Source organism: Prionailurus bengalensis, chromosome E4, assembly GCF_016509475.1.
Source record: "Prionailurus bengalensis isolate Pbe53 chromosome E4, Fcat_Pben_1.1_paternal_pri, whole genome shotgun sequence".
NCBI lineage: Eukaryota > Metazoa > Chordata > Mammalia > Carnivora > Felidae > Prionailurus > Prionailurus bengalensis.
In genome coordinates this window covers 26,895,996-26,915,834 of record NC_057360.1, presented here as the reverse complement: position 1 = coordinate 26,915,834, position 19,839 = coordinate 26,895,996, and the positions used below count along the sequence as shown (strand labels likewise).

The 19,839-nt window shown below is 43.9% G+C and overlaps 1 protein-coding gene across 1 annotated transcript in view; it reads right to left on the bottom strand.

The window, feature by feature from the left end:
• The window catches only part of STX6 (syntaxin 6), a 51,607-nt gene extending 34,013 nt beyond the window's left edge, over window positions 1-17,594 (bottom strand). The window contains exon 1 of the mRNA XM_043568970.1: window positions 17,220-17,594. Coding sequence (XP_043424905.1) covers window positions 17,220-17,254 — 35 coding nt within the window. The 5' untranslated portion in view covers window positions 17,255-17,594. The remainder of the gene's footprint in view (window positions 1-17,219) is intronic.
• Between the last annotated feature and the right edge of the window lie 2,245 nt (window positions 17,595-19,839).

Here is a 19,839-nt window from a genome sequence, read left to right as displayed (position 1 = left end):
AAAACAAATAAACATTAAAAAAAAAAAGGCAAAACTTTGCCCCCTACCAATGGGCCAACACCCATAATTTATTTTTTTATGTTTATTTTTTTTTTTTTTAATTTTTTTTTTCAACGTTTATTTATTTTTGGGACAGAGAGAGACAGAGCATGAACGGGGGAGGGGCAGAGAGAGAGGGAGACACAGAATCGGAAACAGGCTCCAGGCTCCGAGCCATCAGCCCAGAGCCCGACGCGGGGCTCGAACTCACGGACCGCGAGATCGTGACCTGGCTGAAGTCGGACGCTTAACCGACTGCGCCACCCAGGCGCCCCTATGTTTATTTATTGAGAAAGAGAAAGAAAGAGAGAGAGGGAGGAAGGGAGGGAGAGGGGCAGAGAAAGAGAATCCTAAGCAGGCTCTGCACTGTCAGCACAGAGTCCAATGTGGGGCTCGAACTCATGAAATGGGAGATCATGACCTGAGCCAAAATCAAGAGTCGGACACTTAACCAACTGAGCCACTCAGGTGCCCCCAATATCTACAATTTAAATGTTGTAATTGAATACTATTGCTTATAAAAGCCAAAAAGGAATCATTTTACTATCATATGGTCTATTGCGTACAAAGATTATAATCTTCATGCACCCAAACTATGAGACCTGTTTTGATCCTTCTATGACTTCTTAACCGATTCTTCTGGGTGCACACTCAGGGTGTTTGCTACCTGTAGCTTTAAGACAGACACTGCATGCATCCTATTCCCTCTGACATTTCAAGTACCAGAAGACAAAGCACTTACAAAATGAAGAAAGGTGCATAACAATAATATTTTGGTTTGAGACCACTCATGAGAGCTAGAACGCTGAGTGTTAAACACAGAATACAGCTATTGGGCCAGGCTGAATACACCAATGAGCTATATGGCCAACAGTGAATCTCCTCAGGTAAGTTCAGCACCCAGTTTGAGTTAGCAGAGTTCTCTCATTGTCCCTCCCCTATCAGCCTTATACTTGCAGTGCTAATGAGAAACTCTAACATAAAATGGGGAAGGACTAACTGACATATAAATCCACTTTTAAATTTTTAGTAAGGTTTCTGGCTGATCTGGTAGAGAAGGAGGTACACACCTTCCCATAATCCGAGGTAATTGGTTTATTTGTAAGTGTTGAGTATCATCTATGATAATAAAAGAGTTTAAAGAGGTATCTATAATGACATCTCATTTTAAAGAATATAAAATTACCACTTCTGTAAAGTAAACATAAATTCCTTTTTGAGACCTAGAAGCCTTAAACCACAGAAGCCTCAGGCCAGGGCATCCCTCATTCTCCATCACCAGAACACAACCATGATGCTTGAATTGAATTATCTTAACTAAACATTCATATACTTTTCTGATCTCAGGGTTTCTTTGCACTCTTCAAAATTACTGAAGACCCCCAAAACTTAAATTGATGTGGGTTATTTATCTACTGCCACTTACCATATTAGAAATCCAAATATGTTTAAAAAAGTATCAAGTAATCAAACATGACAATGAACTTACTACATGTTAACATAATGTTTTTACAAAAAAATAACATCTTAAAAATCCACACTCTTTCACATGTTTGCAAATCTCTTTAATATCTGGTTTAACAGAAGACAGCTAGATTCTCATATCTGCTTCTACATTCAGTCTGTGAACATGTTTGTTGAAGTATATGAGGAAAACCCAGCCTCATGCAGATAGACAGATGGAAAAGGGAGGAGTATTTTAACAGTCTTTTTAGATAATTGTGGATATTCCTTTTTGCCACTATACCAAAACTCAACAAAACGGCCGCTTCTTAAAGGTTAGTTGCAATGTGGAACCTGAAACTGTATCAAAGACTTTTTGAACTCTCATGTATTACAATCCATTGCCCTACCTTGTATTTTGAATGGATCTTTCACCCACCCACGTCTAATTTTTTTTTTAATTTTTTTAAAAGTTTATTTATTTTTGAGACAGAGAGAAACAAAGCATGAATGGGGGAGGGGCAGAGAGAGGGGGAGACACAGAACCGGAAGCAGGCTCCAGGCTCTGAGCCATCAGCCCAGAGCCCCACGCGGGGCTCGAACTCACGGAACGTGAGATCGTGACCTGAGCTGAAGTCGGACGCTTAACCAACTGAGCCACCCAGGCGCCCCACCCATGTCTAATTTTATCACATGTACTGGTCATCTGGAAAATACTAGTTTACTGAGTATCACAGGTCTTGAAAATGCTGAGTCTTTCCATTATACACTATCCAAAATCATATAATATCACCACCAATATCATCAGAAAAACTTAATTACTGGGAATATGTAAGGTGATAGTACTTGAGAGAAGTTTTCCAAAATTCTGTTTTTAAACAAAGGCTCTAATTTTATGATCATTGAAAATACTGTCAATTGTTTTCTGTTAAGTGACAGGTTCACTTCATTCATTTCTGAGAAAATATCTCAAGTATTTTTTAATTTTGAAATTTGAGAACATATGCAAGTTCCAATAACAAGTTTGCCAGGCATTCTTTCAAGTAAAAATGGGATCTGTGAAGGGAAAAAACGAGCTATTTCAGCTTGCAACTCAATCACAAATTATTTTTCCTGGAGATAGCCATCTTATTTCATTCACAATATAGCAAAAGTGCTTTGGCACACTCTCATTTTGCCACACAGAATGTCAAAATGTGTACTGAGGGGATGCCTGGGTGGCTCAGTCAGTTAAGCAACTTCAGCTCAGGTCATAATCTCACGGTTTGCGGGTTCGAGACCCGCATCGGGCTCTGTGCTGACAGCTCAGAGCCTGGAGCCTGCTTCAGATTTTGTGTCTCCCTCTCTCTGCCCCTCCCCTGCTCATGTTCTGTCTCTGTCTCTCTCTCAAAAAATAAACATTAAATTTTTAAAAAATGTGTACTAAGACTGGGAGAAAACGTTCATGAATTATATATCTGATCAATGTCTTTTATCTAGAATATAATTTTTAAAAAACTCTCAAAACTTAATAAGAAAACAAACCCAACTAAGAACTGGGAGTATGGTGCCTGAGTGGCTCAGTCGGTTAACTGTCCATCTTTTGGCTCAGGTCATGATCTCACGGTTTGGGGATTTGGGAGATCGAGTCCCATGTGTCAAGAGCTCTGTTTGGGATTCTCTTTTCCTCTCTCTCTGCTCCTCCTGCACATGCTCTCTCAAAATAAATAAACTTAAAAGACATTTTAAAGAAATGGAGGGAAAGGGGCACCTCGGTGGCTTAGTCAGCTGAGCATCCAACTCTTGATTTCAGGGTCAGGTCATGATCCCTGGGTGGTGAAATCAAGCCCCAAGCCAGGCTCCACACTGATTCTCTCTTTTTCTCCCTCTGTCCCTCTCCCCCAATGGAGCTCATTCTCTCAAAAACACAAACAAACAAACAACAACAAAACCCAGAAAGAAATGAGGGGCAGGGAATGGGCAGGGGCGACTGGGGGGGTGGGGCTCAGTCAGTTAAACATCTGACTTCAGTTCAGGTCATGATCTCGCAGCAGGTGAGCGCGAGCCCTGAATCGGGCTCTGTGCTGACAGTGTGGAGCCTGCTTGGGATTCTCTCTCTCCCTCTCTCTCTTGCCCCTCCCCACCTTACGCTTTCTCTCTCTCTCAAATAAGTAAAAACTTAAAAGAAAAAACAGCAAAAGGGAAACGGGCAAAAGATGTGAATAGTGCTTTCCCCAAAGATGACATACAGATGACAGCTTAAGAACATAAAACGTCCAATACCATTAGTCATTAGAGACATGCAAATTAAATGCACAGTGAGATACCACTACACATGGCCTAAAACAAACCGAGGATGCCCAAATGCTGACCGGGCGGCGGAGTAGCCGGGATTCTCCTGCATTTCTCAAGGGAATGCAAAATGGCACAGCGACTTCGTAAAATAGTGTGGCTGTGTCTTAAAATTAAACATACGTTTACCATATAACCCAACAATCTCACTTCTAGGTGACATGAAAACTTACGTTCACACAACCACCTGCAAATTCTTAGAGCAGCTTTAGTCGTCACTGCCAAAAATTGAAAACACCCAAGCGACAGCAACTCAGGCAGTTGCACCTGCTCTGACAAAAGCTCCGGCCAGCCCAGAGCGCACCCCCCCCCCCCCGACTCAAGCCTCAAAGGGAAGATGGAGCGTGGAGTGACCTCCAGAAGGACCTACAACTCCCTTTCCCTCATTATAACGCTAAAACCTCCCCCAATCCCCCAATGAGGAGCGCAAGCCTCATTTACATAACATACGAAGCTCACACAGGCAGGTTTTCTTATGGTGCAGGCACCTTACACCCACCTCCACATTTGATGACAAGGCTCCCCTTTTTAAATATTCATCCTAACCCTAAGTAAAAGGAACGCATCCATACTTGCTTGGGGAGTCACAGTTTTAGAAGTTATTCCCTGTGAACTCCTTCTTTGATGCAAATACTTCCTTTGTGCAACGACTCACCTGCTGTAGTTTTTTTTTTTTAATTTTTTAATGTTTATTCATTTTTGAGAGACAGAGTGCGAGTAGGGGAGGGGCAGAGAGAGGGAGACAGAATCCAAAGCAGGCTCCAGGCTCTGAGCTGTCAGCACAGAGCCCGCTGTGGGGCTCAAAACCCACAAACTGTGAGATCATGACCTGAGCCGAAGTTGCATGCTTAACCTACTGAGCCACCCAAGCGCCCCTCACCTGCTGTAGTTTCTATCTGTGACTCACCAAGGAGTAAACTTGCAGAGAACTTTTTAGGGGAGATGTATCGGTCCCATACCTTATTTGTGAGATGGTGGTTACGCACGACTGTATCAGTTTGTCAAATCTTGAAGAACTGCACACTAAAAATTAGGGTCAGTTTTACTGTAGGTAAATCATAACTTTTAAAAAAGAAAGGTCTTGGGGCACCTGGATGGCTCAGTCGGTTAAGTGTCCGACTTCAGCTCAGGTCATGATCTCACCGTCCATGAGTTCAAGCCCCACGATGGGCTCTGTGCAGACAGCTCGGAGCCCAGAACCTGCTTTGGATTCTGTGTCTCCCTCTCTCTCTGCCCCTCTCCCACTCATGCTCTGTCTCTCTCTCTCTAAAACAAACATCAAAAAGAAAGAAAGAGAGAAAGAGAGAAAGAAAGAAAGAAAGAAAGGTCTTCAAGGATAGCTTTGACACAACTAACAATTTTTACTGTTTCAGGAAGGGCATTCTTAAGGGTACATGACCTCCCCCTCCACCCCCCCCTACTGTGAGGGAGGAACACAACGAGTACCAGACCGGTGTAGTGCCACGGCCTGGGTTTAGGTGACGGGATCAACAGTTTTATCTGCCACAGGTTTCTGCACCATTGGTGTAAATGTGAGTACAATGGAAAAACAAACAACACCTGAGTTTTATTACGAAAAGCATTTTAAGCCAAGGGACTCTTCTGTGAGAGGGGCGGGAACCCCTTGAGATTCAAGGACCACACTTTCATAACCATAACTCTGAAGACACTGATAGACTTGAGGGGGAGGTGGGGCACATGCATGGATTCAATCCTAGCAGCACAGAGTGAAATCAGGGAGCTCTTAAGCATGTTCTGAAGAAGTAATCAAAGAAATGGCAGGAAACAGAAAAATGCCACAAAGCAATTCCAGGATAACATCCAACACCCCACAGGCCCAACTGGTCACCTGGCTTATTCCACTCTCAATCTCTTGTTTTTCAATAAGTTTCATCTTTAGCTATCAGTTAGTGGCACAGACAAAAGAAAGGCAAAGTAGGCATTAGACTGCATTTCTAAGACACACGTTTCAAAGAATTACAAAAATGGGAACTATCGGCAATGGTTCAAATCTTGAAAAGCCAGAACCTGCCGTGTGTCAAGGAATCCCATTTTAAGAGCAGCTAGAGGGGTCACTCGAAGTTTAAAACATCTCCCAACTTCATGTCAGCTTAGCATCAGCCTGGAAAAGAAGGCCTGAAAGGAGAATAGAAAACAACATGTGGCACAAATTCTTTTTTACGCCAAATATTAATGGTAACCAGAATTTTCCAAAGAACTTGGGATTTCTGAACGGTTTCAAGAGCCACAAGACACACCCAATAAATGTGCAAGACTCTAGTGACACAACTCAATTAACAACCATTTGTAAATATCTGGAGCTGACTATTTAAAATCACTAGGCATCCCCAGTAAATCAATTAACAGAACAGAGGAGAGAGAGAGAAAAAAAGAGGAGTATATAACAACGTCATCTGCTTCAGATCTGTGAGGGTTTTAACGAGAAAGAAGAGAGCCCACTGAGTTTTCTTCACATTCCTTTCTCAGCAAGGGCGGGGGGTGGGGGGGGAGGAGCTGTTTCTCTAAGAACTGACTAGTTAGGTACTTCTCCCCCTCCCCCCCCCCCCCCCCCCCGCCACACAAGTCCAGCACAGCCCATGTGAACATGGCACCCTGGGAGGAGCACCACACCCCGTGAGGAGCACTTCACCCTGTGAGGAACACGGCACCCTGACCAAACAGCAGCAGCTGCTGACTTCCCAGGCAGCAGCGATCTACTTTTGTCTTTGGTCTCCAAAAAGGTCAAAATCACAAAATATTGCTATCTTTTTCCTGTAAAGTCTGGTTTATCTATTTGAGGTTTTTCTTTCAACTGTGTGATGGGGACAACTGAAGTCTGACACCCAGAACTTTCCATGAGGGGCCAGGTATACCTTGAATTTTTGGAGCTCTTTGGCTTAGCAAACTTCCTGGTTAATAACAATCTGCTCACCAACAGCACTGGGAATCATGTCTGGCACCGTTTCACCAAAAACTCGCTAATTATTTTCCTAGGAATTACAGGTTTAGCTCTTGACCCAGAGAAGGTCTCCACAACAGTCAGGCCAATTTTCTGCTGCCACATCTGTTGCAGATGTTTCCAAAGTCGGTTCTGTCTTACACATTTCATGGGCAATGAGAGTCACAGTGTTGGAAAATGCTAGAGATGAAGCTCTTCCCCATCGCTGTCCACCAAATGGTCAGTCAAAATCATGGGACTTGTCATATCCTAGTGGATTAAATTCCAAGAACACCAGAATGAAGGTCCTTTGCTGTAATCCACCTCAATGCCCAGGGAACTAGAGGTAAATGATTGTCAAAAGTGAAAACACAGTCTGTATCATTGAAGAATGTATCTTTGGGACAAAAATGAAGTCATCAAAGCTTTCGAAACCAGAGTCTTCCATTCATTATAAATAAAAAGTTGACACCGTCAGAACTAACCTAGTTTGTTTCCGAAGCCAGGCAAACACTAACCCTGTCGTTGCTAGCTGAGCCTCTCCCATACAACGTTCCAGTCTGTTCCACCATACGGAAGGGCCCACCCTCCCATCCAACCTCTAGGGTTAAAGGCAATACATCCAGATGTCCATAAAAATCACAAAGTTTTCTCATCCACATCTCACCAAGTTTATCAGTAAAGTTGGAGGAAGGAGCATCTCAGCCATTAGGGATTTTGAGTTTCGCAGAATCTTCCATTCAGCTACACCAACGAGTTGTAGGATAATTGGAGCTGCAACACCCAGCAAGCAGCCTTCTGATTTCTCCTTTCTTCTCAGATCATGCTGACAGACTCTGAATTGGCATCTGTTCCAGTTACGGTGGTTGTGTAACAACCGTCCCAAAACTTAGAGGTGTAAAACAACCAGTTATTATGCTCGTGGACTCTGTGGGTCGGGAAATCGTGCCGAACACGGAGGAGACGGCTGGTCCCTGCTCCACCATGTCTGGGGCGGCAAGAACATGTGCTCCTTGGTGTCTATGCCGTCTGTCCACATGTCTCCCTTGCGGCTTCAGTACAGCTGCACTCTTCCCATGTTAGCTCAGGACCCCCAAGGCTTGTGTCCTGGGTCAGAGAGATACAGGCAGAAGCTGTGCTGGTTGTCCTTTAGGACCTGAGCTTCAGGAGTCAAGCAGTGTCATTTCCCCCTCGCTCTGTCGGGTGAGGCAGTTACAAAGGTCTGCCCAGGTTCAAGGGAAAGGATCCCAGCTTGACAGAAGAATGCCAGCTTTGCAATCAGAGAAAAGCAAATGGGGCAAGATGTATACTGGGGTGGCCACCTTTGGACAAATACAATCTGCCCCAATACCGGTATCTGGGGCAGCCCTCGTTCTGCATGACTCTACCGACAGGTTCCTGTTTCATCAATATACTACGAAAGGCACATGGTTTCCACTCTAGTAATGAAACACCTGTAACCATATCACCGGCCCGCCCCATATCCTACCAACCTCGTTCTGCCACCAATCCCTCGTGCAGGGTGAGAGAGGAGCTCTGGTTACTGCTTGACTTCCACACTCACATCTTTTGTATTTAAGGGGAAAAGCACACACTCTCCTTTCACTTGACCTCACTTCATTTCCAAATTCAACTGTACTGTGATACCTTTTGCAATTACTCTTGTGGGGGAGAAATTGCCTCTGCTTAGTCACCTGCAGTTATATACAATTTTGACCTCAATTTGCTGCTGCTTCCACAACTCCCCGGGGATACTACCAATGACACTGCAGGTCAAAGTCACGAGTGGCTTGCACTCGTGCTCACTTTCAAGGTACTTGCCACCACAGCCTGTTTTCTTGAAACTCTCACTTCCTTTGCTTTTGTGTCATTGTGCTCTTCTAGTTTCTACCAGTTTTCTCTTTCCTCTTCCTCCACTTGGTCCCAGTGTTTCTGAGCACTTTTTTTCTTTTCACAGAGGGAGACGAGAGAAAGAGAGCAAGCAGGTGGGAGGAGGGGGAGGGGCCGAGGGAGAGGGAGAATCTTAAGCAGCCTCAGCACAAAGCCCGACATGGGGCTCAATCCCAGGACCATGAGATCACAACCTGAGCCAAAATCAAGAGTCAGAAGCTTAACTGACTGATCCCCCCAGGTGCCCCTCTCAGCACTTTTTATAGATTTTTTTACTCACAGGTTCAAAATGTCCCTTTAAGCTGATGACTCCCCAACTGCATTACCAACTTTAGCCACTCACCCAGGATTAATTCCTATATTTTCAGCTGCCCATAGGACCATTCTATTTGCCTAAAACCAAACTAATCCTATCCTGCCTACAAAAAAAAAAAAAAAAAAGCAAGTATTAAAAAGATAAAATAAAAAACGTCTGCATCCCTTTCTAACTTCCCCTTTTCAGTCAATGGCGCCACTATCTTCCAAGACTTGAAACTTGTCTAGACGCTTTTCCTCTTAAACTTCTCACCTTGCACAGCTTCTACTGAAGCCCAATCACTGGATTTTAGATCTGGAAGGAACTTTCAAGATATCTAGTCTGCACTCGTTGAACAAATAGGAGAATGGGGCTTGGGCATCTTGGCTGTTTGCCTCAAATGCTTCTGACCCTGACTATGAGGCGCCTTCCAGCACCAAGACCTATTCAATCCCATCTCTGCTAAGCCTCTAGACAATCTATTTTCTTTGTGGAATCAGAACACCTGGGTTTGAGCCCTTAACAGTTGTTTGCCCAAAGGCAAGTGAACAGTAACTGCTAGTTAAAACTGCCTCCTGATTAGGAACTTGTAACAGGAAACAGATTAAACTGAAACTCTTTCAGCTGGGTATTCCACACCTTCCTCCCCCAAACTGGCCGACTTTAATACCCAACCTGATTTCTCATTAAAACAAAATCTGTGTCACTTGGCAGGTCTCCTTCCCATCCTCCCCTTTCTCATTCCTGGCTCTAGACTTCTGCTTGCTGCTTCCCCAGCCAAGAGTCCCTACATCTCTGCAAATGAAAAGCAGACATTTCCTTAAGGCCCAGATTGAGACCCTATACTTGCTTCACTAAAATGTTATTGACCAACATTCCCACTGGGGTCTTTACGTTTTTTACTCTCCACGGCATCTTAACTCTCTTCCAAAATCTTACACACAATGCATACTGTCTTTCGCCTGCACTCCTCTGCATTTCTGTATAGCATTCTCCAACGAGACTATAATTTCAGCCAAATATAGTATTAGGCATTGGATAAATTTGTAACAAATGTTTCAAGGCTGTTTTTATAGTGAAACATCTGATTCTGATTTTTAAAAAGTAGAAAATGAGAGGTGCCTGGGTGGCTCAGTAGGTTAAGCATCCGACTTCGGCTCAGGTCATGATGTCACAGTTCGTGGGTTTGAGCCCTGCGTCTGGCTCAGTGTTGACAGCTCAGAGCCTGGAGCCTGCTTCAGATTCTGTCTCCCTCTCTCTCTGCCCTTCCCCCACTCACACTCTGTCTTTCTCTGTCTCTCAAAAATAAATAAATGTTAAAAAATAGAAATTAAAAAAGTAGAAAATGAGATTTGACTTATATTCAAATTTATTAGATTAAAACTACTCTACAAACAAGTGATTTTTTTCAGTGATTATACTAATAGTTTTCTCAACATTGTGAATAAAATACACAAGGCCTACCTTCAAGGAACGCACAATCTAGCTGCAGAGACAGGTGCTGGCTAGAGAACACAACACAACATACACCATACTGCTCATCTGCTCACTTATGCCATTATCTCAACATTGATCCACAGCCAAGAACCTAGAAATTATCCTTATTCAGGTGCACAAAGCCTCCCAAACAGCAAAATATTAAGGAGCCACAACATTCGTGCCTTTTACCTATAGGAGAGGCTCACTTGGTACCAAGAGACTCTCATACCCAATGCTCAATGTTGTGGTTTTCTTGGCCTCTTCGGTTAGAAGTCACAAATTCTAAAAGGTTGCCAACAAGATAGGGGAAAAATACAGAATCCAAAACTCATCAAACAAGTACTGCATGCGTCCCTACTAAATACAAAGATGAAATAGGATTCAAATACGGTATTTTTTTCACCTCACAATTTAGTACAGATTTCTTAAAATGAGAATCCCAGTACTATTAAGAGATTAAGGGAAATGGGTGGGGTGAGGGACAGAGTGGAGATAGGGGTGTATTCTGGAGGGCAATCTGGTAGTATGTACCAAAAACTTTAAAAATGTGCATACTCTCTGGGGTACCTGAGTGGCTCAGTCGGTTAAGCAACCGACTTCGGCTCAGGTCATGATCTCAGGGTCTGTGGGTTCAAGCCCTGCATCGGGCTCGGTGCTGACAGCTCAGAGCCTGGAGCCTGCTTTGGGATTCTGTGTCTCCCTCTCTCTCTGCCCCTCCCTGCTCCTCTCAAAAATAAATAAACATTTTTTTTAAGTGTGCATACTCTCTGAATTAGCAATTCTACTACAGGAACCCAGGCTATGGGAATAATCAGAAACAGCAATAAAAACCTGTCAGGCATTCTCTTTGCCACTACATTAATTGTAATAGTGAAAAATCAGAAACATCACAACTGTCATCCTGGGTAATAAACTATATTAAATTTGTACGACAAAATACAACAGAATCATTAAAAGCCCTCCTCACTGAAGACATTTAAAGGATATAAAAAGTACAGATTAAAAGATTTAAAACAGTATGATTCCAATTTCTAAACAATTACTAAATAATATAATAATAATACACTTCTATATAAATCCCAGCCTTTCCACTGATAAGCTTATAAGCTTGAAGTTTTCTTTTTTGTTTTTTTTTTTACTCTCTAAGTTTCATTTTCTTCCTTTGTGAAATGATAATAGTACTACTACTTACTTCATAAGGATTAAAAAGATAATTCCTATTAGGTTCTTAGAACAGTGCCTGATAATATAGTAAGAGATCAAAAACTCTATTAGTAGTATTGCCTAAAACTATTAATAGAAATAAAGATCAAAAAAGACACCAAAAGGAGTGCCTGGGTGGCTGAGTGGGTTAAGTATCTGACTCTTGATTTCAGGTCAGGTCACAATTTCAGCTCAGGTTATGATCTCACTGATTGACAAGATCGAGTTGGGGGCTCTGTGCTGAAGGCTAGGGGCCTGCTTGGGATTCTCTCTTTCCCTTGCTCTCTGCCCCTCCCCGTTTTCTCTCTCTCTCTCAAAATAAATAAGCATTAAAAAAAAGACACCAAAATTTTAATGAATTATTTCTGGATGGTGGCATTTCAGTAAATTTTTTAAGGTTTATTTCTTTTGAGAAAGAGAGAGAGAGAGTGTGTGTGAGAAGGGGAGGGGTACAGAGAGAGGGTGGGAGAATCCCATGCAGGCTCCACACCGTCGGTGAGGAGCCTGACACAGGGCTCGAGGTCACAACCATGAGATCATGACTTGAGCTGAAATCAAGGGTCAGATCCTTAACCAACTAAGCCACCCAGTTTCCTCAATAAATGTTTATTTTCCTTTTTATATTTTTGTTTCCTAATTTTCCAAAAGAAGCATATATTCCTCTAACATTATTTTAAATGTTACTCAAAAACCAGGGTTTTCCTCTCAGAAAGGGCAGCCAATTTGGATGGAAACATTTAAAAGAGAATGTCTGTTGGGCATTTAATATGTGCCCCCAACTGCTAGGCCAAGTTACATGCATTAACTCATTTAATACCTTACAACTAATAAAGCAGGTATTGTTAAGCCAATTTTGTACCTTGCTAAGACATTTTGTACAAATAGACTCAAAGAGGAGAATTAACTTGCCAAAAGTTACACCAAATAATTGATAGGTGAGATCTCAACATTGAGTCAGCCTGATCACCAAAAACCAGTTCTTTCACCAAACTTCACTGCTTCCTGAAGTCAGAGAAAGAGAAAAATTACACCCAGAATCCACTTTCCCTTTCTCTTCACCCAGCTTTATTCTCACTGAACTTATCACCACCTGACATACCACATATTTGTTCGTTTCCTGTCCTTAGAATGTAAGCTCCATAACGATGGGACGTTGTTTGTTCGCTGCTCTATACCCTCAGCTCCTGGCACACAAAACAGACCCTCAATATTTTAGAATAAAAGATTCTGAATAGAGAAATGATCTGACCGTGTCCCTGTGGACACATCTGGTAGCGGTGGGAAGCTTGCTGAAGAAGTTGCTTACACGAGTCCAGGTAGGAGAGAACAAGGACATGAGCCAGGGTAGAAGAACCGTAACTAAAGAGGGAGATAAGATTCTAGAGATAGCTAAGGGATGGCACTGACAGAACACAATGCCTAGTGGACATGGGACGAAGGAGAATGCAGAGTCAGGAGTAGAGGGCTAAGAGGAGGAAGGCCTGGTCAGGCATTGGGAGCGAGGGGGAAGAGAGTGGGGTCAGACTGACCTGGATGTGCACAGAGTACCTGACATAATGGGAATAATCAATCTCACCCAGTGAGAACGCATGGAGAGGATCCACCAGAGAGGCTAGGTTAAGGGCAGGCTAGAGGTGATTCAGTAAAACCTGGAGTTTCAGGGACCGAGTCTGGTGGTGTAAATACCACTACGAATGTCTACTCCAGGTAGAGGCTGGCTTCATGTGTCCTAAGAGCTCAGCTGCCCCATTGTGGTCATTTTCTCCTGTGTTCTGGGATTCTCCTCTGAACAGGACGTTCGTTGATAGTGTTCAAACCCCACAAAACTAGCCTCAAACATCCAGGCATTAAGAACTACACATTTAGATTAAAACAGCTTTCTATCTGGTCCCCTTCTTAATCTTTCCTCACATTGATGTATCCAACACTACCATCAAATTAGTATTCCTAAAAAAAACCAAAAACTAATTTCACACCATTTCCTAGATTTAAAAATCTCCCATGGCTTCAAAATGAGACTCTCCTTGACCCTATTCCACCTATACTGTGAAATATTAACAGTGTGAGTAGAACTAGGCAGTTCAAATTTGAATCCTGGGTCTACTACTTGTTAGCTGTGTAACCCTAGGCAAATAACTTAACCCCTCTATGCTTCCTCAGGTCCTCATCTCTAAAATGTGGCTAGTACTCACATCACAGAGCTGCTCTTTTCAAGTGAAAAATTTGATAGTGCTTACTTAGCACAAACTGCCTGGATAGGAGTTGTGTCCCCTAAACGTTTGTTATTATTATTACTTCCCCCAAATAAGCTTCCTACACACCTGAGATGCTCTCCTTGATAATTTCTAATACACAATGCCCATCTCAGGGCCCTTGCTGGCAAGCGTTCCCACCCATGAATCACTACTCCTTAAGCACCACCACCACAACCACCACCACCTTTGAGTATTTATTTAACATTTATGCTGTATATTCAAAGTGCTGGGTTGGAAGTACAGGAAAAATAAACAGCCCCAACCCTCAGAGCTCATAGTCTAATAATGAAAGACAGCCAGAGGAAGAGGGGCAATAATGTGTCACAAGGGCCAAGGGAAGCACTTCCTGGAGGCAGTGCAGATGCTTACACTGAATCTTCAAAGCTTAGTGGGTGAACCAGGCAGAGTGGGTGCGTGTGAAGTAAGAGCGCCCAGTATCGGGTCAGACTCACCATACTGAGTCTGACGTTGTGGGAGCTCTGAGCTGAGGGTAGGCAGAGTGGGCGGAGGGGAAAGGACGGCTGGATCATACTGGCCATGAAGTGTTTGGACTTTGTTCTGTAGGCAACAGGCAGCCACTAAAAGATGTGAAGTAGGAAACCCCTGCTTGGGTTCTAGAAGAGCTAGAACCCAATATGGGCTCCACAGGTGACTACTTGCAATGCACCAGTAGGATGAAGGAACTGATTTTTTTTATTTCAATCAATTTAAATTTAAAAACTGATACGCCATTCAGTTACTGGAAAATTTTTAAGTATGTTTGAAATATTTGGGTATGTGAATCTGCTTTTTCAAGTATAAATTTAATGAAGTCTAAATACAGATCAAAGATTTCTGATGCAAATTTAGTGTCCAAATTGAGCTGTACTATACGTGTAAAATAGACACCAAATTTGAAGACCAGGTACAAAAAAATAAAATATCCCATTATAATCTTCTCTTTTATGTTTATTTTTGAGAGAGACAGAGTGTGAGGGGAGGAGGGGCAGACAAAGGGGGAGACACAGCATCCAAAGCAGGCTCCAGGCTCTGAGCTGTCAGCACAGAGCCTGATGCAGGGTTTGAACTCATGGACCAAGAGAGCATGACCTGAGCTGAAGCCAGACACTTAACCGACTGAGCTACCCAGGCACCCGCCATTATAATCTTTATAATAATCACATGCTGAAATATTTTGATTATATTAAAGATGACATTAATATTAATTTCACCTGTTTCTTTTTAGTTTTTAACATAGCTACTAGAAAATATCAAATGGCATATATGGCTCACGTTATATTTTAGACAGCTCTGATCCAATAGAACCAAAGGCAGATGACCAGAAGCAGGCAGACCAATTAAGAGACTCATTTTAGTAAGAGTCCAGATGAGACTCGGGCCTGAATTCACTAAATTCTACCCATCTTCAAAACCTAATCCAAGACCTACTACTATCTCTAAAAGCTTTTCCAATCATAACCATTTCTAATGAGTAGCTTTTCTCAGAACTACTGGGGCACTTAATCTTCTGTAGCATTCGCTTCAGCGCTTAATTTATCACCTGTCATTTCTACTTCATTTTGGGGTGAGTTGCTTCTCAGAACCATAGCTGCTAGGCTAAGAGCCATAACTTAGGCATCTAATTTTTCTACACCGTGCAATACATTTTCAATATTAATAAATAGAGGTACATGGCTCCCCAAATATTCTCTCACAGTCTGGAAGTATTGTGAATCTCTTTCTTCAGACACCTTAAGGGCATGAGCTAACATGATATAAAGTCAACCAACAATCCAGGCCAGTGTTCCAATACAACAGTGATATCTAATCAGTGAGCAAGCATTGGTAGAATGTATTAGATACTATCAGGAAAAAAAAGGCCAAGATGGCAGGGCAATTTAGCATTTTTGCAAATTCCATTAAAAATCAAACAATTTCTGATTCTCTCTGCTTTCCACTGCCAGAGACAACCTTTGCAACCTAAGCATTAAGAACATCCCTTTAAGGAAAAGACACACGGCTTTGATATTTAAAAATGAACCCCGAAACTAATCCTTCCAACAAATAACACATTTTCCAAGCAGAGAGCCACATATTACTAATCAATCTACAACTCGTCACTTTCCCATCTACCTTAAAGTAAGATGAAGAAACCCCTTTTAAGAAAACGTTAAGAAGTGTATAGATTTTACTGTATCATGGATAACAAAGTCCTTCACCTAAAGTACCATGTGAATTTTCTGAGAAGAATCCTTAAAAAACACACTCAAGCAACTGGTCAGCTTTTACCACTACAGAAATAGGAAGCTAGTAGCAACTAGTTGCAAGCAAAGGGACACTTTGTGATTACTAGTACTGATCTTCTGGGAATTTAGTAGTTCTCAGATTTTTTTTTTTTTATGTCTAACACTTAAAACATAGAAGTGACAAGTTACAACAACATAAGAATCCATCTTTCTTAATGGCTACAAAGATAATACAACAAAGTGCAAACCAAGTTTCTACCTCCAAACAATCAAGCAATCAAAGATGGAGTCAGGACAGCTCATAGGGAAAAGTTAAGGCAGTTCTGTTCTGAAAGGCTGGATAAGAATGGGGGGAACCTGTCAAATAGCCTGGATGAAATCAGGGAGTTAAAAAGAAAGCGCTCACTTCCTTTAGCACTGTGGGAAAATCCCAGTTGCTAATATAAAGCTGAGGAAAGTTTAGTTTGGCTGATTTCATTTTGTTTTCCTTCCAACATCATCGCCGAGTTCGAACGGCTGCTTTCCTCCCCTCACATTACTCAGTAAAAACGCCCCCACTGAATTGAGTTGTCTTCCGGAGCCGTGCTCCCCCGCAGCCCAGCCTGCAAACGTGCTCAGGCGCCTCTGGGCATGTTGTGGTCTCACCAGTCTGCGGGCCAGAGCTCCAAACTCAATGGACAATGGGAACTCACCCCCATCAACGCCAACTACAAAGCTCAGGAGGGCCATTTCCCTTTTCCTGCCCAGATGCTGTTTTCCCTCCTTCGAAGTAGGGCCCCGTGCTCCACCGGAGCCCCAGTTGGGGCTAGGACGCGCGTCTCCCTCCCCACCTGCAGAGCTGCTGGTCCCCTCGAACCCCAAATAAGTTGTATCTCGGCGCACAGGCCAAAGAGGACCTCCTTCCCCAGGGGCTTGGCTGGGGACATGGTTTTCACAGTCCAGGTAGGACTGGGAAGGGATGTCTCTGGACGCTTGGTCATGGCCCTGCAGGCTAAGCCGTCCCCACTGTCCCCTCCCTAGCCTCCACTTGTCTCCCCTCCCCCTCCGGCGAGGAGAGCGGGGAGGTGCGGGCTGGCAACACGGCCACCTCCTCCTCCAGTGGAGACCGCGGGGACACTCACCCTTTCACCACAAAGAAGGGGTCCTCCATGGACATGGCGTCCCGGCCCCCGGCTGCCTCACGCCTGCTCCGTGCACCGGGCGCCCGCGCCCTCCGAGCCTCCCTCTCCCCACCACACCGGCCTGCCGCAGCCGCCGGCGCCTCGGCCTGGGGAACCCAGAGCAGCTGGCGCGCGCAGGCCGGGGAGCACGGGACCGCCGCTGGTCCAGCAATCGATCGCCCAGAAGACCGAATCCCAGTCTCCGACGCCGGCCCCCGCGCCTGCCTCCACCCCCGGCTCCTCCCGGCGCGTCTGGCAGACTTGACCCCGCCCCCGGGACCTGCGGCCTCGTCCAACCACGAACACGGGCCCGCTGCACCACTTCCGCACCCGCGCTCACGTGACCAGGGCCGGCCCCGCCTCCCGTCGGCGGAGCCTGGGCGCCGCGTCGAGCAACCCTGGAGGCGGGGCTCTGGGGTGGGTGGAGGGCCGGTGTTCCCCCGCCTCCCTACTCAGGTTTCAAGGGAGGTGCTCCTCGCTCCCCCCTTGGGGTTGGTTAGGTTTTCAAGACATACACCCCAGTACCTGATTTGCACAATCCTTTTACCTTTCCTATACTTTTAACACTTGATTTTGATAACATATGATTTATAAATCCATCTCGTCCTCGACTTGCATTAAAACGAGCTCATATAACATTATCTGACTATGATAATGTTGCACAATTCCTTTATGTGGGTCTTAACTATGTGTCCCGCAATGTCCTAAAGGCTGTATGTGCGTTATCTCAATATTCTTGGGGGGAAGGAATCATTTCCAATTTGTAAATGACAAAGCTCAGACATTTCAAGATTTCCCATGGTTACACACCTGACAGGGCACAGCCATAGATTCTGTGCACTTTCCACCAGACTGGATGTATTTTCTAATGTGTGCATTGCGCAGGTGAACAGTAAGGTAATTTTTTCATACAGCATACAGTGCTTCCCTGGGGAGAGCACCTTTGAGGGATTACAAAGAGACCACGTATGGCAGTTTCTTCCCAGCTATAGTTCAAGAGCTCTTCAGATAGCATTTTGGTCAGAACAATTAGCCAACTCATTCTGTGTATGCTATATAGGCTTTGTGAACTCTAATTGCTAATTATCTCTGAGCACTTACTGTGTGTCAGGCACTGTACTAAGTGTTATCTCAGTTGCTCTAATAATAAGGTAATTACTGTCATTATCCCCATTTTACAAATGAGAAGTCTGAGACTCTTGGAGGTTAAGTGACTTGCTGAAGGTCACCAGTCTTTGGAGATGGTAGAGTCCTCAGAGCTAGACAAAATCCGTTTGAACCTGGGTTCTATTATTCAGTTTCTTATCTACAAAATGTGAATAATAATATTTGGCTTGTGGATTATTGTGAATGTTAAATAAAAATGCATGTAAACCCCAAGGCCCCCAAAGAGTGAGGCAGCACTTGTAAAGGTGTGACCAAACCAATGTGAGTTTGCTCCTAGGTGAGTCCCAAACTGCACCATGTTGAGTAGTTGCTCAAAGAAAACTTTAATTTGCAGCAAATAAGAAAGGGCTTCCAAAGTGATGGCTCCCCAAGAGAGGGTGAATGAGTTGATTTTGTTCTAAGCTAGGATGAATATTTAGATAGGGAAGCCTCATCATCGTATGTGGAGGCAGGCATAAGGTTGCCCATGCACCTTAAGGAAACATGCCCTATGTGGACATTGTATGTTATGTAAATGAGTCTGAGGCTCCTCCTTGGGCAGATATTTTAGTATTATAATGTCATAAAGGTAGTTGTAGGTCATTCCAGAGGTTACTCCATGGTCCATGTTCTCAGGCACAAGGTTGGGGCGGGGGTGGGGGTGGGGGTGGGGCACGTGGTTAGCTCAAAAGGGCTTGGTGGTCTGGGCCAGTGGGCGTTCTCTTCAGGGCTGTCAGGAGTGCTTTGGGGTTTCATTTGCCTGAGTTAAGAGGTAAGCCAGAAAAAAGAGCTCAAGGAAAAATGTAAGACAAAGGTTAGTGAGTACAGGCAGGTGGGCAATAAATGTCAGGTCTTGGGGTCTAGCGGGTGACAAAGGGAGAGGAAGGGGTGAATCTGATAGATGTTTTCTAGGAAGGACAAAAAAAAAAAGGACACCTAGACATGAGAGATTAAGTGAGGCTAGGGAGCCAAGAGGTGAAAGGTTCTGTGCTTCTTAGACCCTGCAGGGTCTCCTGCAGGAGCAGTGAGGTCAGTTGTGGGGAAGAGAAACTTTTGGGAGACCACCATTTAATTTGGCTATGGACATACTGAGATGGGAAGGTGAAAAAGGATCATTTTTCATTCATTCAACAAGCACATGTAATTAAAGGGCAGATGAGAATACTGAGTAAGAGCCATATGTGGAGCCAGGTTGCTCCAGTTCAAATCCCAGTTCTGCTGCTTCCTGACTATGGTGTCTTTAACACTAAACTGTTAAATCTCTCACTGTCCTCATCTGTGAAATGGACCCCATCATAACACCTTCCTCCTAGAGTTTTACAAGGATTAAATGAATTGATGTGTAAAAAGCACTTAGAACAGTGCCTGGGACATGTTGTGTGCTTACTATGTGCTAGGCACTGAAGAACAGAGGTAAATAGGCTTGGTCCTTGCC